Source organism: Anser cygnoides, chromosome 21 (assembly GCF_040182565.1).
Source record: "Anser cygnoides isolate HZ-2024a breed goose chromosome 21, Taihu_goose_T2T_genome, whole genome shotgun sequence".
Lineage (NCBI taxonomy): Eukaryota > Metazoa > Chordata > Aves > Anseriformes > Anatidae > Anser > Anser cygnoides.
Window position 1 is genome coordinate 4,349,737 of NC_089893.1, and position 18,806 is coordinate 4,368,542.

The 18,806-nt window shown below is 46.7% G+C and overlaps 1 protein-coding gene across 1 annotated transcript in view; it reads left to right on the forward strand.

Moving 5' to 3' along the window:
- The window catches only part of POU2AF1 (POU class 2 homeobox associating factor 1), a 79,294-nt gene that overhangs the window by 50,222 nt on the left and 10,266 nt on the right, over positions 1-18,806 (forward strand). Inside the window, exons 6-9 of the mRNA XM_013187128.3 lie at positions 1,725-1,871; positions 3,418-3,507; positions 5,095-5,283; positions 12,392-12,663. Coding sequence (XP_013042582.1) covers positions 12,648-12,663 — 16 coding nt within the window. The 5' untranslated portion in view covers positions 1,725-1,871; positions 3,418-3,507; positions 5,095-5,283; positions 12,392-12,647. The remainder of the gene's footprint in view (positions 1-1,724; positions 1,872-3,417; positions 3,508-5,094; positions 5,284-12,391; positions 12,664-18,806) is intronic.

Here is an 18,806-nt window from a genome sequence, read left to right on the forward strand (position 1 = left end):
TTGGCGACGGAGCCTCCCGTTATGGATGAGGATTCCTCAGGACTGAGTTCCTCGCATGGCAAACATTCAGAGTTAGTTTTTGCCTGGTTCAAAGCATACATAGAGGTGAAATTGTGTTAAAAATAAAGTGCAAAGATAGTGAGTGCAAAACTACGGACAGGTAAGTGAAAGAGAAATGAAGGAGAGGCTACAGTGGAAACTTCAGTGCCGCTATTGGTATTTACACAAGAATCCTCAAGCGCAATAATTGCTGGTTTGGCACCTGCATTTAATATAATAAAAGGCCATGCAGTGAGAGTTGGAAAAAAGCGGGCAGTTTTCACAACTGAGCCCTACAGAAGGAAAGTCCCTGAATTTCCAGGAAACTGAGAATATTAATTAAATGCATTTTGTACAGCTGGAGTAAAAGAAAATGGCCTATCATTCTGCTCTGCTATCGGTGAGGGATTACTCAAAAATATGTAGCATAGATGATTAAATGGCAGTCAGTGCTGGGTTTTAAATGAAAATGTATGGCTCGAGCATTTCTTCTTAGATGCATTTTTTGAGTGCTGCTGGTATGTTGCTTACATGACTTATGCTGATGAAATTTCTGAACATCTGCTCTATTTTAAATCTACATTTCTATCAGGGTTAAATAAAAGGTTTATAGACAGAGATGGATACCAGAAAATTCAGGGCTGCAAATAGTTTTTCTGTTTCATAGCAGCGTGCCGTAAATCTGCCCGGAGACACAGCTGTTGAGCTGACTGCTCTCAACAAAAATCAGAGCAGAACATCAAAGAAGTTTGCCCGAGAATGCTGCCGCTGCCATACCCGTGTTTGGCTAAGCCTGCTGCCGCATTGCTTCGTCTTGGAAACGGTGGCTTCAGATCCTACCACATGTACAGTACAGGATCTGGGGAGACAAAAGAGGCTATCTCTGAATTAGAATCTGAGCTTGTTCCTGGATTTCAGCGCGTGAGCCGCAGCAGTGGGCCGTATTGTTTCCCTTACCCAAGCGTTGGCAGCGGCCTGTGAGACTAATGGAAAATCTCCTGTGCCTGAGGGGTTCTGAAACGATTCAGAAATTCTCATTTGCCAAGGGTGGATTTGCTTCCTTGCCTCACATGCGGTGTCTCCAGTGCGTTCCCAGCTCATTCCCTTGTGAGAAGCCCTTTTCTTGCCGTGCCCCGGACAGAGCGGCCGTTGTTCTCAGCTGCTGGCTGGCCCTGGGGCTGTCGTTGGCTCTCGGGCTACGTGAGCTGCGAGCTGCCAGCCGTGCCGGAGGTGCGCGGCTGCCCAAACCGTACGCCTGGCGTGGCTTTGTCGCTTTTGAGCCCCTTTCCCCCCTGCAGGACAGCAAGAAGCTGGCCTGTCGCACGCACTCAGCGTTCACAGTAATTCGTGAAAGCAGCTGGGCACGAGAGAGGCTTGCAGGGCGGTGTGGCCTTTTCACATCCTACAGTTTCTGTGCTATAAAATCTGGTGAGGGCCTTGCCTGCGGGAAGCCATGCCTCAAACATCGAGCTGGAAGCACTGCATTTTCCCCGAGAACTGTTATGAACACGTTTTTTTTTCCTTTTTTCTTCTCTTTCCTTAATCCAATCCGTCATGAGATGTACAGTGCTGACGGTCACAGCAGCCGTGCTGTTTTCATCGTCCTTTCCTGAACACCAACACCTATAATGCTGTCCTGGGGCATGTAATTACTGGTAACCTCAGTTCCTCTGCTCTCTTTCCAGACAACCTTTCTGACTTTCTTACCTGCCTTTGGGGGATGCTTTTCCTGATACCAGCTGGCACCGGCAGACCGGAGGAGCCGCAGCTGGGCAGGCCGTCAGGCAAGGTGCTCTCTTCCCTCTGGGCTGTGAACTTGAGTCCTGGCTGCGGTGAGTGCTGGGGAGCACGCTGTCGAGGCTGAGCTGCGAGATTTGGTGCCTGCGTTCACAAATCTCCTCCTTGCCCTGCCAGCCCCCTCCGAGCCGAGAGGAGGAGCGGGGCTGCCCGGCAGGTGGCAGCTTCACCCAGCGAATGGCACCGGCAGCACCGCCGGGGGGACGGGGCCTAACCGCCGGCTGCACGAGCCGGGTTCTGCTCTTACCTAAATCCCAGCTTCTGCTTGTGCTCCACTGCCCCCTCCGATGCTGTTGATGACGGTTTCAGGCAAGGGCCACTGCCAGAAAGCGGCAGACGCAGCTCCTGCTGGAGCCAGGGGAGTGGGGCTGGACTCAAACCCAGCGGTTTGCATTCAGGGGAGGGTTGCTCGGAGCATCACAGGGATTGTTTCCCTTCGGCAAACAAGAAATGTTTGGTAGATGCCTCTGGATCTAAAGGCTAGCGTACATTTGGGCATCTCTCTGAAAGTGGAAATCTTTCCACCGAGTTGCAGAGGCAGCAGGTGACATCTGTGTCTTACTGAGTCCTGAAAGAGAGCTGCAACCGCAGCGTTCTTCCCAAAGTGATTGTTGGCTTTTTTTAACCAGAAAAAGGCAGCTTTGTTTCAGGACACGAAGCCCTTATCTCACTAACTGCATGACGGCAGAGAAAATCGTCGCTCACGCTTTCTGACATAGCCCTTCTTAATGCCAACGTTTTGCTTTTTTAATTTTGTACTGTCATAATAACACTAAAAATGAAAGGGTATATATGTGGAGAACAGCGAGCGTAGTATTAAGTGTTGCAAGGAGAATATGGGGGGGGGAGAGAGAGAGAGTATGAGCCTTTAGATCTTATAATTACACTCCTTTTTGAGCCTTCCATTGTGATTTGCCTGTTTAGTGACACACAGATCCAGATTCCTGGAGCATGTAATTAATAACTCTCAGCTGCCAGATAAATGTGCCTTGTCCTAGGAGTGTTTCAGTCTTCAGAATTTCTCTAGTTCGAGGTATGATGTTTTTAAACCAGTCTTCAATCTTGTTGCTACTTGGGAAATAAAATATCAGTGAAACAACGGTAGACTTGAGAAAAAGTCATGCCAGGATCCTTTTCTCAGAGTGATTGGGAGCCCCGTGTTTCCCGTGAAGATGAGGAAACCCCACAGAGGCAGTTCTAGGGTAGCCTGCCTATAGCAGAGGCTTTGAGCTGTTGGTTACAGAGAACCCAGGGTCAGTTCCTGTGGGCACTTCTGCACGAGGACACAGAAAGAATCCCAACAATCAATCCTAGAGTTTCTTCTCACTTTATAATAGATGCTGGTTGTTTTTCCCTTGGCACTGACTAGAAATCCCAACTTCTTCTGTTTCTGCAGACCACAGTCAACATTCATAATTGCCCTTCCAGTGCAGCGCTTTCAGCTCTGCACATTTCTTTTATGGGGACAGTCATGCTTCCACTTACCAAGCTTTTATTTCTGCATTTTAGTCTGGTTGTTGGTTGTTTGTTTTGGTTGTTTTTTGTTTTCCCGTTCTCTCTAATCAGTTGTCAAATTGGCAGAAGTTCTCCTTGCAGGCCCCGTGGTGCAACTCTGCAAACTGGAAGTCAGGTTTTCTGAGTGTGGCCTGGCCAGGAACCAGAGCTGATAAGGTAAAGGGGTGGGTTTTACTTCCTTTTTCTTTAGATATAAAATCAGTTTGAACATCTTGTGCCCCCTCTTAAACAGGAGGGCCAAATGAAGATGCAACAGGTCCCCTTTTCTGAACTGGGTTCAAAGCTTTCTTTTTTTGTGTTTCCACTATCCCAGGGTCCCATTGGCAGCTCTGGAGGTAGGTCACACTGCTCCATCCCTGCTGTTGATGATGAAAAGAGACAGATAAATGCTACTTTCAGTTAAAGTCATTAAACTGAGCAGGGTTTGAATGGCCTTATACAAAATCAGTGACCAGCAGTGAAGAGGAGGAATTTTTCCAGTGGGGCGAAGGACTAAAGCAAAAGTGTCAGGGTGAAAGTATTAAAGGTCTAATTAAGTACTGACAGAAGCTGCCAAGGGAAATAGAAAAGCAAGAATCCAAATAAGATGAGAGGAAAACTGTATTCAAAAGTGTGATCTGGAAGTGAGCCAAAGAGACAATCCTGCGGGACGTTGTTGATAGGGAATTGCCCCAACCCTTTCCTAATTATTTTTCCCTAGGCTTCCTGCTGGGTTCCTTTCTCTCAGACTGGGCAGGGAATTAATGAAAAGATGAGGTGAGGTCTGCAGGTGGTAATGGAGGTGGCACAGAAAACTGTCCAGCCTCCCATGCTGCTCACGTCCCAGGCAAACATCCTGAGATTTCAGAAGCAGCTGCGCCTCGGAGGGGGTTTCCCAAATGTTTGAAGGAGACCACGGAAAAGTAAATGCTGAATGAAGCAGTAGGAACTTTTCTGTAGATTCACAGCCTGCTTCAGTCCTATTGTTCTCTGTAACTCTCTACCCACTCCTCTGCAGCTGTACGTTGCGGGTTTCGGGGTGAGGATGCTGCCAAAGCTGCTGAGTCCTGTTTCTCTGTGAAACTCTGGGGCCACATGGGTGCTCAGAGCTCTCGGTGTGAGTGATTTTCAGAGGGGACCAGGTGATTCGACTTTCCTTGTGACACAATTTGGGCTCGAGCCTTTGCCTTGGTAACAGTGCCTGGGTTCATGTTCACAGTGAACCAGCCTGCTGGTGCGGTTCCTGGCAGATCTGATCTGCTGAGATAAGAATGTCTCGCACCCATTCAAAGCCCTTAACCTGAAGAAATGCTGGTCACTTAGGTTTTGGCAAGCCTGGGCCAAAATCTGAATGTGAAAGGAAGTTTCGAAGTCCCTGGCTTGCTCTGCTGAGTTCAGGCCCATGTTTTGGCTGAATGTGGCTTTTTTAGCCATTAATAATTCTGTTTGGGAAGGGTTCCTTCCATGGTGAGAGCTGAGCACGTCTGTGAGCAATGAGCAAGGTGCCTTTCTAGGACTTGCTTTCGTTTGCATCCAGTCAAATGAGAGACTCTCAGAAAGTGGGTTTCATCTGAAATTCACATCAACACTTACACGGATTTTGAATGAAAACAACTTTTACAAATGGTGAATATAGGTCATAAGAAGTATCACTGTTTTCGTGTTCATCTGTGGACCTCTAGTTTTGCTTCTGTGGGGTGAAAGAGAGGCTATTTAAAAATGTGCTGGTGAGAGCTCCTTAACAAAATGTTTTTTCTTCAACAGACTCAGTAAAGAGGGACCAAAGTCTTTACTGCAGCATGTTACTGGCTTTTGTGCTGGACCACTGCCTAAGACTGCACTGAGACTCCAGTGGGAACATGGGACAAGCTGCATTGCTTTCGTAACTGCTGAAAGCCCCAGCTTTCTCGCTGCCTCACCTTGCCAGCTTCCAGAGCTAGTCATGCCATCTATGTGAGTAACATTCAATGGCATTCTTGATTGTATTTTCTCTTCGTGAATCATTTGAGATCTTCTTGTGATTTCTGCCAATTTTCAGGTTTATTTTGGGGGTGGTTCTGTGGGTAATTTCTCAACAGATAGATGGGACGGGTGGTTTTCCACCGTGTCGGTGCGCGCCAACCCTGGAAGCCAGCGAGTCACCAAGGTGGTGTAGCTGTAGGTGGGGGAGTTACAAGGATGCCCTTAACACCACCTGCCTTATCAGCCACTGCGACATGCGAAAGGGGAAAGGCTGTGCAACTGCTGCCAACCCTAGCTCACCTGAGATCATCTGTCAGCACCGCAGGCAGAGGCAAGCTTGCAAGATGCATGGGCGTACACAAACTCCTCCAGCACCTAACTGCAGAGAGCAGCTGCAGGGACGGGCATTTCAGTGCACATCAGCTGCACCGTGGTGGTCCCAGCAAGCACAGAAGCCCATGTTTTTAGCACTGCCACTGTTCTTGGTCATGTTGCTATCTTGGATAAGGTTGGTTCGCATCGTGCCTGCAGCCACAGTACGGTCACGGTGTGTGTTACGTGCTGTTGTTCCCCCTGCCTGACTCAGCGCTGGAAACTTCTGAACTAAACGTGACTGCTGCTCGTTCACAGACCAACCCCTGAGTGTTTGAGGAGAACGGGTAGGCTGCGAGCAGCTGGTGCTGAACGTGGCGTGTGTGAGCAGCAGGAAGGGAGAGGCAAGGACAGGAGGGCTGTAACAGTCTGTGTGTACCTGCTGCAAACAGCTCGAATATTCAGCTTCAAGGAGTCTGTTAGACAAGTATCAGCGGTCAGGAAAACTTTGGAGAGGAAACAGATCACATCTTGGAGCTCAGGAGCAGACCAGATGATCTCTAAAGGGTATAAAGTACAAAGAAATCCTAAAAAGGTCTGTTCTAGGACTTCATGTGTGTCAGTAAATGCAAGTGCTTGTTCATGGGGAACTCACCTCTGCCTCCAAGTGCAGAGTGGTCTCAGTTGGCTCACTTTTTATATATATATACTTTCTTTCTACCCTAGAACTCAGAACTATCTTGAGGCTACTGGGAAAGGGGTTCCCTTAGGTGCCTGCATGCAGTTCTGAAGGCTTTCATGCTCTCCTTTGTGCCTGATGTTAGGCCTGAGCAGCACGGGGCATTTCCTAGTGAAAAAAAACTGTGTGTAGTAACCAGGGAGTGGATGTGGAATGTCCCAGGTTCAGATCCTCGGCGTCTGAGAGGTCATGAGGGTGACGGTGATTTACACTGCCCAAGAACTTAATCACTGAACATGTATGAAGGCTGCCTCATTTGTTCCTTATCAAAACTGAGGTATGAATCAGAACTTGCTTCTGAGGGCGAAGTGGGAGGTGTGAGGCTCACATTAAAAATAAAAATATTACCGAACCCTGCTTAACCTGGAGTGTATTGTGCTATAGTTGTTTTAATGTGTGTAGTATTATAAAAAAAGGTGACGTTGTCCTAAGCAAGCACATAATGACTGAGTGGTCTTGTGCATAAAGTTATCCCAAAATCTGTGCCCCGTTCCTAGTCCTGTTATTAGACTGTTATAGACTTCTTATGTGACCCTGAGCAAAGCACTGAACCTCCTCTTAGCTGCCTCAGTTTCCCCATTCAAGAAGAAGGTCAATTTTTCCTTTCTCCTCTCTGCCTTGTTTAGAAAGTATATTTATGGAGATAGCAGCTGTCTACTGTCTCTTGACTTTGCAGCAAGCTGTTTTCATTGGGGTCTTGGCATTACTAGAGCCGTATAGGTAGAGAAGGAAATCCTGAAATGAGACGTAGCACGGTGAGGTGTGTGTTCCTCTTCCTTCAGCTCCGTTCCTGGCCCAGCCTTGCAGTGTACCTGCTTTTAGAGGGGCAGAACTCCAAGGTAAAACATGTATATGGCTATTGATGAAAGGTTTCTGCAAAATGAGTGTGTCTCTGTGTTTCTCTAAGTCTGTAACCTCCGAAGCTGATGGAACAGGCTGTGCCAGCAGGAGATGCCATCTTCTCTACCTGCATCAGACACTTCCTGAGTGTGTGTGGAATCGGAAACTTGTCTTCGTTCCTTTTAGACCTTTCCACAGTGGGGCATATAGTAAATTCTGGCATTATCCTGAGCGTCTTTATGAGATTTATTACAGCACTCATCAAGTCTCTCTGGCCCTGCCTTGTAAACCTATCTGATCGGGTTGTTTATCATCTCCCTCCTGCTGTGACTCATGATGTCCTGGTAACCTTCGCACCAGCTTCTGCTGAAAATGGGAAACCTTTTATTTTTCTTTTTTGACTTATTTTTTTTCTTGTCGACTGAAGTAACGTTTTGCTTCAAACGTGCTTTAGCAGTGTGTGAGGATTTGCCAGTGTTCTCTGGTAAATGTACGGCAGGTACAGCATGAAAAGTCGCTCACCTGGGGACACCCTGAGACGTTCATATCCCCTGGAGGGATTCTTTGGGTGTGTTTGTGCAAGAGCGAGGCGTTTATTTTGTGGTTGTGAGGCCGGGGCAATTGGGAAGGGTGAAAGTTCCTGGTTAGGAAGGATTTTCTTCTGTGGTATAAATGCTTTGTGGAAACCAAACCAAACCAGAAACTCCAGAAGTCCTTGGTGTAATCACAGGGGAGAGTTTTGGAGTAAAGTGAAAATTTGTCCCCGTTCTTCCTCTTTCTTGGGCAGGGCCAGCTCAAAAGGTTGCAGAACCATCAGTGAGTGAGTGACACACAAGTGACACGCTGTGCAGCTGGCTGCCTGTGTCCTCTGCCCTTGTTCACCACAGCTCTGGCATCTCTCATACTTCTCAAGGCAGTCAGCTCCTTGCTGTTGGTGCAGCCACGGCATCGCTCCGCGTCCAGCGGAGACTTGGGCTGCGGGGAAGGGCTTCAGCTGCGAGGTTAAACATCCCACTCCTCTGAAGCCTAATCAAACTACCAGAATCAGGGTGCTCGTTGTACTAGTCCTGCTCTGCGGTCTCCAAAAATGTCCCAAGTGTCTCCACAAAGTGTCTCTGGAGGCGCCCGTGCTTTTGGTTCTGCCCAGGGAGCTCAACAGAGGTAGGGGTGCTCCTACGCTGAAGGACACGACTTACATAAGCTTGCTGGAACAAATCCCAGCCTCATGCTCTGTGGGCTTTGATCCTGGATTATTTTGCTGTGTGTTCACATATAGTGTCATGCAACAAAATAAAGATGTGGGACATAGAATCTGTAGGCTGAAAAGTCTGTTCTGGCTCAGACAGATGCCAGTTGCTACTGCCTCAAATGAGGCTCAACTTCTCATTTCCTCTGTTCCCTCTCTTGGCTGCGTAGGGAAGAAGTATGAGAAAGAACCTTTTCTAAACGTGGTTGTATTTTAAGCTCATTCAGACCTCTGAGGTAGAGATCCTCATATTAATTTAGCTATTGTATCCTCAAAGACAAATGTTTGTATTTGCAGACCACAAAGCTTTCTGAAATGTCAGACTACTGCTTATTCATACTTCTTGCATTGTATGGTAGGATTAAAGTGCTAATATTGACACTTCCTTTTTTTTAATTAAAAAAAAAAAAGGTATCTGTCACCAGCAGTAATCCAGTAATCCAGTTTTGGAAGAAAATTACCTATGATCTCAACTCCTGTCCTGGGAATAAGACAATAATAAGGAGATGAGGGGAGGAAGTGCCTAATTCATAATCTCTAAGGTAAAGCTCAGGTTCAGACTGTCAAACGCAGCATACCCTTCCGATTTTATATCGTTTGTATACTGAAAATTGTTGCAGGGCCGTGTTGCAGCCAGCCCTGCAGACAGAGTAGGTGCCGTGCTTGGTTTTATTCCCACTGCCCAGGAGCACTGGGCACTGTGGCCATGGCGCTGCTTTTCCAGACGGTGCTGCCTGGCGGGGTGCACGCTCCCCGAGCCCTAACGAAGGGAAGACCAGTGCTGGGCACTCCTCTTCACCTCATGTCATCTTGCCTGGAACTGGGGACAAGGCACACACAGTCTGTGTCGTCCTTGCTTTGTGCTCCTTCCATCCTTGCTGAGTTTGGTTGCAGGGATCCGCTGGGATCTGCTTGCAGCTCCGGCTCTACGCTGCGTGCAGTGCGTGGGTGCTCTGTCGTAGGGCTTTGCAGCTTTTGTCAGTTATCCTTGGAGCAGCTGTGTGTGGCGGTCAGACAAAATTTGCCTTTGAATCTTTTGGTCTGTGGACTCGAAGCGTGGCCACCAGGAACATGACAATTGCACCCCGACTTAGCGCAGAGATGCTCCGTGCCGAACCAAGGTTTCACTGCCTCTTAGCCGTAGCCTGACGTAGAGCTTGTTGCTTTGGTCTCGTGGTGAACTGGTCAGGGAATGACTGGGAGGCAGCTGGATTTGCATCTTGAGACAGGCTGCAGCTCATTTTCTGAGCGTTTCTTAAAGGAGCAGCTGTCCACAAGCAGCCTTCCTGCTGTCGGTGCTGTTTGATCATCTAGTAGTAGCTGAGCTCGCGCCGTGGTTATAGACTTGAATCATGGTTTGCGAACAGTTGGCCGAGGAAGAGGCAAAGGCGATACTTGCTGAGCAATCTTTTTCATCTTTTGCTCTACTTGTGTTTCTTCCTTTGGACTTTGTTGGTAAAATGGTGCTTAGCCAAATTGTTTCTCTGTGAAAGACATAAAATGAGAAGAGGGCCATATTTGACAGAGTTTGTCTTTTCCTGGTATGGTGTTGGCTCACCATACACACACGCTCCTTTATATCTTACCTTGTATACCTGTAAAGTTGTTTTGGAGAGTGTGATTCTTTGTTAATACATTGAAAGTTTTTCGAGTAACTGTGGGTAAAATATGGAAAAGGATGGTTATCTGCCACCAAAATAGTGCTGCTTGCTTTATCTGTGGAAAACATGCCCCTTTTTGCAACTTCCTCATTTTAGATATTTATTACTATATATGCCTGCTTTCATATTTTTAAAGTATTGATATAAACTCAGAAAGAGTTTAATCCTGAGTAAGTCAACGTTACCCCCAGCTTTTCTAAATATGACTAAAGTACAGTTAAATGTGAGCTGATGGGTCTCTAAGTTAGTACGAGACTGTATATTTACTTTGATGTCGTGCAGTCTGCCTTCACATATACACACAGCCTGCTGCGTACAAGTCTCAGACTGTGCTTGTGCTGCTCTGGAGAACACAGATGTACGCAGGGTGTGTTCTCACACTTAAAAATAGAGATCTTGTTCCTGGCAGAGACCTGCTGAAGGCCTTGGTTCACCATGCTGCTTCCCAGTAGCTCTGTGATGTCAGAAATAGACATTTCCAGCAGCAAACTGCAGCAGAGCACCGTTCTGGATGCTCTCACGTTGTCTCTTGCACTGACTCGAGCCAAAGTCCTGTAGCTTCTCCCCGTGCTTCCTGATATTGCCTTGTGCCATAAGCCTTAAATGAATCTGAATATATGATTGAGCCCTGGTTTTTGCAGAACATCATTTGTCAGGAAAACATTTCCCCTTGTTAGAAACATTTACCTGTAATTTTACAAGTTTAAGAGGCTGCTGCTTTTATTTTTATTTTTATTTTTATTTTTATTTTTATTTTTATTTTTATTTTTATTTTTATTTTTATTTTTATTTTTATTTTTATTTTTATTTTTATTATTTTTATTTTTTAATGAAGTTCTGTTATGTCATTATTTTAAGGAGAAATATGATACTGTGTTTGTATCAGAGAGACGAGAGTCCACAAATTCTTCCTGCCTTGGTGTAAGTGAAATGCCACCAAAGCCAGTTTCAATATTCTTCCTCAATTCACCCGGCTACACTGGGCTGTGATTTACACTCACCTGTCCATCTGTGCAGTGTTAGCTAACAGGCTGCCTGCTATTACTAAGCACTTTAACAGCAGAGAGGATATTACAATGTGTGGCTGGTAGTGAGCATTAATGCAGATATGCAAAGCGCGGCACAACAATGCCCTCGCGCCTGGGAGCGCAGAGGGCAGCGATGGGGAGCTGCGTACGCCTCATTTCTTTTCACTCTGCTTGTTTTGGAGGTTGGGTCTTTGTGGTTTGGGGGCAAATCTTTGAACCAAAGGGAATATAATAATACAGTTTTCATCTTTGTTTCATCAGTCTGCTTTTTTGGGTTTGGTTTTGTTTGGTTTTGCTTTCTTTCATTAAATTCAACGCCAATGTTGTGTTGCAGAATGGTTCGCAGTATGGACCCGCTCCTGAGGGGTGTTTGGCACCCTTTTGACAGACTCCTGGCCAAAAGGACTGCCCAGACCCTGGGCAAATATATAGGAAGAGAAATTTGAGAGAGCAAACTTCAGGGCCGCAGCAATTCAGTGATTAAAAACCAGCTGGGAGTTAGGATCGTTAGAATCCTAAACCCACTGCGCAGCCCCCAACAAATATTTTTCTGAGAGTCACTGTTGCTTGTGAATAGTCACTGCGACGGTCTGAATTTTAGAGGAAACAACGATAAGAGGTTTAAGAGGTTGTGCACATGGAGTGGTGTGAATAGGTCAGGTATAATGATCCTGTTATGATTAACGTTAAGAACTTACTCGAGCTCCTATGCCAAGTGTCTCGGCCTCCCTTTAGCTCCACGAGCTGCTTTGGACGGGCCAGCTTTCCCTAGTAGGAAGCGTCGTATTTTGATAAAAACAAAACAGAAAAAGAAGGGGTTTCTTTTTTAAATGAAGGACGTCCTCGTTTAATGAGGCTTGAAGTGTTTACAGGTGTTTCCTCATAAGTTCAAATTTAGTGGCCCCAGGGAGTTGAGATTCTCATAAGGCAGGGGCAAACACACAAGTTTTGTATTTTAGAAGTGTTGAGCATTTAAAGGGCCATGCAGACCTGGCGTACGTAAAGGTTTGGGCTCGCGGAGGTGTCTGGAGCCTGTAGGTATGCCATCTGAAGCAGAGAGTGCAGTCCGACGTGAGACGAGGCCGTTCTTGGTGCCACAGACGGTCACGATCCTGTTAAAAGCCCCTTGTGCTTTTTCTGCTGTGCAACCCTTTGACCTGTTTTTTTAAAAATCTCCGGCAAAAACCCCGTGAGAGGCAGGTTCCAGGCTTGATTGTTTGTTTAAATAAATTTTGGTGATACCAAGTGCCGTTTTACGCATAATATCTTCCAGAGCGCCCTGGTCTTGGAGGAACTGTTCAGCGTCATGAAGAACAACACAGAGCAAGGGAAAATATAGAAGTGGTTGTGGTTGGAGGATGTGATGACATCACAGACTTCAGCGGGAACACGGGGCTTTTAAAAAGCTGAAAGAAACATCCTGACAGTCAGTTATCACATCCCCCGTAAAGGAGTCAAACACACGTTAGCCATTAGAAAGCCCAACTGTCTTCATCAAAGAGAAAAAAGACTCCGTCCCGCCACAGAATATGCACTGGCAAAAATGTAAGTGAGCTCTGATTGCCTTTGTTTTTCCTAACTGCGGTAAAAGATGAAGATTGTAGTGGATAAGCGAGCATTAGCATAGCACGGGAGACAGTACTCTTGAAGAGCTGCATGTCTCAAGAGAGGCAAATGAGAAGGCATGATGCTAATTTTCCAGCAGGGATATTAAGACAGGGCAGCATCGCTGCTTTGTTGGCATTCGTCATTATGAATCAAGTGGAAGACTATGATTCATAAAAACAATAACAGGATGCAGGTATTATATCAAAGGTTATAGTGGTTACATACCAGAGAATTTTCCTTTTTAAAAGTGAAACCTGTGAGAAATCTTATTTCTGTGTCTTTTTTGATATGTACTTTTTTTTTTTTCAACTAATAATAAAGCTAAAGAGCGATGCAGTTGAAGGCAATACAGTTATGAGTTTACAGGAAATCAGTTTTCTTGTTTTCAAGATCATTTTACTCCTCTTGGCCCACCTTTGCTCAAGTAGTTTACCGATCCTGATACAGGTAGGTGTTTGCCCTGTTTGTGCAACTCTCGCTCTCACTGCATGGATCTGTAGATGTGCCTTTCTGCAGCCCTGCTGCCGTCCTTTGCACTTCACCATGCTGCTCAGTTAGCCTGGAATAAAATAATATATCTGAATGGAAGAAGCTTATTTCTTAAACATTTGCCATTGACTTACGTAATATGGAACTAACATTAATATTCTTCTCCTTTATATAATAGCCTGTAATTACACAGAGATGGGTTTACTACGTGTGTCGTTCTGAGCTTATTAACTATAAAGCCCGTTTTCTCTGCTATGTACTTCTGTTACTGTTTTCAGTTGAAAACTGGAAGCTCAAATGTATATTTGTGAAATGACATTGTACAGTGTAAGATCCTGAATTAAGCTCTGACTGCTTATTCAATCGTGTTTCAATTTGTCTGACGAGTATTAAGCAGCAAGCAGGAGCGCTATGGCAACACACCTTGTTTCCTATTATCTCGGGCTGTTTTCAGAATCGGTAGGTATACGATGTGGAACATACTGCAAGATGATTAGATACAGATGTTATCTTCTATCTGAGAGGTGTATAAGTCTTTATTTTTTTTTTCTTTACTGCAATGACAAAGCAATACTAACAAAGTGATGTCTTAGGTAGAACCAAATTGGTAACTGATACGATATTTTTCCTTTGCATTGGTTCTTTGATACATGCAGTGCTTTCAAAGGTAAGCAGAAATTACAAGCCTGCATCAGAGGAGATAAAATCCCATATTTTGAAGTCAGCCATCTCCCCTGTGAGAGTTTCCAGACAACAGCTGCCCATACCTGCCTGTCCCTCCGTGCCCTCTGAACTTCTCAAGGCTAGTCTGCTGTTACAGCAATGCTTTCTGCTGTTTTGACAGACTGCATGAGACATGGCAGCTGCCTTGATTTGGCGTCTGTTGCTGATGAAGCCCTTTTCACGTCAGTCAGGTGAAGCAGCCAGACTTGTCCCTGACTCCTGGGCTGCTTGCTAGATCAGCCTGGCCCTGTGTCGTTTACTACGACACAGAAGGAGCCGAGGGGAGATTTCTGTAGGTGGCTGTCTAGGTGACTCTGCTCGCTGTTGGTCTTTGCTGTCTTTGTCTGCTGTGTCATGGCATGGTTGGGCTTCCTCAATCTCATGGACCTTTAGTTTTTTTTTAGCTAAACCTAAAGATGGGATTACTTTTCTAGCATGAAACTATCATCCTGCTTCTTTCTTGTACCATTAGTAATGACTTACTTTGACTTCAGTTACCCACTCTACTGGAGACTCCCTGTGCAACTGCAGACAGATTGCTCAGGCCCGTGCAGGTATTCACGTGCCAGGTCTCAGTGGTTTCAGTGGAAGTCAGATTTCTCAGTAGCTCTGTGAGTCTCCATGTGGTCTCTCTGGTCCTATGGTCTCTCTTAGCGCGACCAGCTGTGGCCTCAAGTTTCCTGCGCCACCTGGCTCAAACCACCTGGGACCAGACCAAGTCCCAGTGCCCACATGCGAGCCGTTGGCTTGTCCTAGACTATCAGCTGATGCAGAGGCAGTCTGGGTGCCCAGGGAGCTTGGTCTCTGCTTGCATGAGCCCTGGGCTAATGTCATGGCGTAAAAGTGCTGCCCTGCTCTGCTCTGCTCCCCACCTAGGAAATAGGAAGAGCTTTCCTCTGCCATGGAGGGAGTTTCAGTATAATTAGACTTAAAATGAGTTATTCGTGTATTTTAGCAAAAGGGCACCAACAGATAGATGGGCAATAAGTCCGTGGGTAGCTTCTGAGGTGTGGGAGAAGCTTTCCCCATGTATTGGATGGAGCATCCCATACTCAGTATAGAAGCAGATGTCTCTGTTCCTGGCAAGAGCAACTGTTTGCAGCCCTGTGGTACCGTGTGGCTGAAGAGCCAGGTAAATGTGCCCCAGGCAGACACCTAGGTATGCATTTGGAGGCACGGATGTCAGGATCCGACAGTGCTCACCCAGCAGTTGAGTGACTGCCCTGTGCTTTAAGGTGCTGCTTTATGCAGTGACCACAGTACAGGGGTATAGGACGTAGGTATAGGACCCACAGGTGCACAAGTAAAAGAGACCTTTATCCTGCTGGGGTTCTGAGGCAGCAGGATGCTGGATGAATTGAGCCAAAAGAAAAACAAAAGGAGGCACAAAGAGGTGTCAGTGAAAATCAACTGGAGTCGGGCATTTAATTTCCAAAGACTTCTTTGCAAATCCTGGAGTATGTCCCTGGTTTCTGGAGGAGGCTGGATTCAAAAACAGCAATTAGTAAGTCCAGCTTTACATGCTTAAACACCATATTTTAATCAACAGGATGACTAGGGAACGTGGGGATCCGTGTAGGTTGTGTACTGTTATGGTGCTGGAGGGAGCAAAGGGCCTGCTGGATGCTGGATGCTCCTGCCTTAGCAGTGCAGAGCTGGTTACCCAGGCAGAGCTGTAATTGCAGTTCAGCTCACGGGCAGTGCCAGCTTGAATGCAAACGTAGGGGCCGAAATCTTTGCTCCATCTGTACCTGCATGAAAGGAGACTAAATAGAAGTTCTTCCGTCAGGATGCCTTGGTATGGATTAAAACTGTTCTTTGGCACAAGAGCAGGTTTCAGAAGAATGCAGTCATTTCCATGTTTTTCCCCACTAGACGAAAACAAACCAACCAAAGAACAGAAACACAAACCAACTGAAAACCAGAGTGACACAAGAAGGCTAATTTAAATAGGTGTCCCCTCGGAGGGCATTTCTCGCTGGCACCTCCTGAGGGGGACCCTGCTGTGGAAAGCCCTGCAGGGGCAGCAGGCCCGCTGGCCAGCCTTGCCCTCAGCTGCTGTGGCCGGAGGCCCTCATCCTCCGGGGAGCCTCGCATGGCTGCTCCTGCGCGCTGGAAATCCTTCCCGCAGGGTCACGGCACGCTGCACTTCTCTGCAGGAGCGGGGCCCAGAGCTTCCGCTCAGCAAAACCCCAGAGAGGCTCTCGGCCCGAAAGCATCCCCTCCCACGGCAGGAGCGAAGTGAGTGGTAGGGGCTTCCCGGCTTTTGGCAGGATTCTGCTGAATGGAAGCCGGCCCGCTCCGCCGCCCCGCAGAGGTGGGAAATTTCGAACGCACGGCGCCGTGGGCTTCTCTTCCCTTGTGTGTCTTTATGCAGAAAGTTACCTCGTGTTATGTTTTGGAGACAAAACGAGCATGCTTTCCATGCAAATGATTTCTGTTATGAGAGGGTAGGCAAGCAGGTTGAAATTCTCTAAGTGTTTCACATTTTGGAGGTGTTTTTGGTGAAGGCAAAACGCTCTGGACACTCAGCTCTTCGTGAGCTCCAGCGGGACTTGTGCAGATAAGGCAGATGTTCAGCCACTTAGCTGTCCCACTGGCTGCTTGGATTCCCCTGCAACTGAGATATGTCAATGTGGACCTTTGAGAACCTCTTCCCAAATGCTTTTTAAGTCCTTGAAGCCTTTTGCTGCCCGCAACAGATGTGGGGCTCTATACACCCCTTCTGAAAGTATCAGAAAATGAGACTGAGAGGTGAAACTGCAATATGTTGCGTCTTGTGAGGCTTAATTTTGGTAAAGCCCCAATGGGAAAGATGGATAGTATGAAAGCTGAGTCCATCCATGCCTTACAAAGCAGGTGTCAGGCTCTATGAATGACCACATAGGCAATTAAATGGAAAGCTTGCATTACTAAAATGGAAAGAGTATTATGGGCTGGGAGGAATTAGGACGTGCGGGTGAGACTTATGGTTAAGACACTTTCTGTCTATCTCAGCTTCCCCTTTGTAGCAGGGGTTCTCTTATTCTGAAACCAATCATTTTTAGTAGCCTTGCCACTACATGGCCAATGCAGCCACCTCTACTGGGCGCTTGGAAGCTCTTTATTTCACTTAGGGGAATCGAAGCAGTAGGGATTATTAACCGCCCTTTCATACTGGTTCCCAAGTGTCTTCAGATCTCCCCCATGATTTAGATTTTATCCAGGTGGAAAAAATACAAAGTTAAGCTTGTTTGCCAATCTGCAACATCTTCCTCGTGTTGGAGCAGAATGCAGGTCCTGCACGGTGCTCCGCTGACTTGGATCTTCTGGAGGGATGAAGGAGAGCTGCTTCAGGAGGACACTGTGCAAACGCACGCTTTGCTTACAAGAATGACCCAGGCAGGGACAACGGCCTATGGATCTGCGAGGATCCAGGGTTAATTTTAGTCTTGGAAATCTTCCAGCTGCAGATAAACAGCTGGAAATAAAGGTACCGGGCATAATGCTGAAATACACGGCTGCCAGATGAATCTGTTTCACCAACTTTGGTAGTTACAGTGCTGTGTAACTGGGCAGAGAGGGAACTAGCCAAATGCTGTACCGAGTTGTTGGTCAGCAAGTGAAATATTTAGTCTATTGATTTAATTATGCTAAGAACCCTCCCGAGTTCATTTCCTTATGCTGAGCAATGAACCATCACTTGTCTCTTCTGCTCTTGCTCTGAGTCCTTCTGTTTAGTGTAGAGCAGATTCTCCGATCAGATGTTTGCTTAGTGCTTTGCATTTAGCTAAATCTTTTTTGAAATACCCACCCTTAGTGTGACAAAACCACTCTGGTTCAGTTCTCCTTGTCAGGGTTGTCTAAAAAATAAAATAAAACAGTAACACTTCAAAGGAGATCTGGGATGTGTCAGATGCCCAAAGTGCTGTGTGTTCAGCCCTTCGAATGCATGATGACGTGCAAGCATGGGGTCCTGAGACGTGCCATTTCAGAGGGGAAAACTATTGACAAGATAATAAAGCAAGCAATAACCGAATGCAATACGGATAAATATTACTTTTGAGTTGTTTTGTGATTTATTTGGCAATGCATGCATGGTTCTGTATCTGAGCACAGTGTGGCAGGTTATTCATTCTCAGTGCTGGCCAGAGAGCTCTGTTAGTCATTACCGCCTGGTACTAGCCTCCCAGATCTGTTAGCACCAACACAGCACCTAAAATGAGCCTTGGTAGCAATAACTCTGCGTTTTGTTTCCTTTTCAAGGTGCAAGAAAAGGCATGGGTTGCAGGTGGGTCACTTCAGGGAACTTCACCCTTGACTGATCTGATCGGTTAGGACAGGGACACGCCCCGGAGGATGCTGAGGGCTAGTGGTGAAGGTGAAGTGAAGATCCTTTCGTCTGAGTGACTCCTTGTCTGGCTGCCATCTGGGATCTTGGGCAGTCCAAGGCGTTTCTGTGTTTTGGTTCCCTACCCTGGACTTACCACCAAGCCAAGACAAAGAAGGGTCGCCATTTTTTTCACTTTTAGTAATATATTGTAGGAAACCATTTAATTAGTGAGCGAATGAAGATGGGTGGTCTTCTCTGGCCATAGCCAGGGAAGTCTCGTTCTCCAGTGCGCTGTAAGCCTCCCAGCTGGGTGGCCGTGCTCAAGGGAGCACGGAGACCTGAACAAATATTAGACCATTTTCTCCCTTGCATGAAGAGGTACGGGGGTTGTGCGTGGAGCTGGAGCCTTCGGGCCGTGCACTGCTCTGGATGCAGCTGGCGTACGGCTCCAGCAGTGCCAAAATACCCCTGGGGGGCCTGGCAGGGTGCTGCTACAGGAGCTGTGCAAGCCCAGGAAAACGAAAAGGGATAAGGGCTGGTTTTCTCCTGGTTGTAT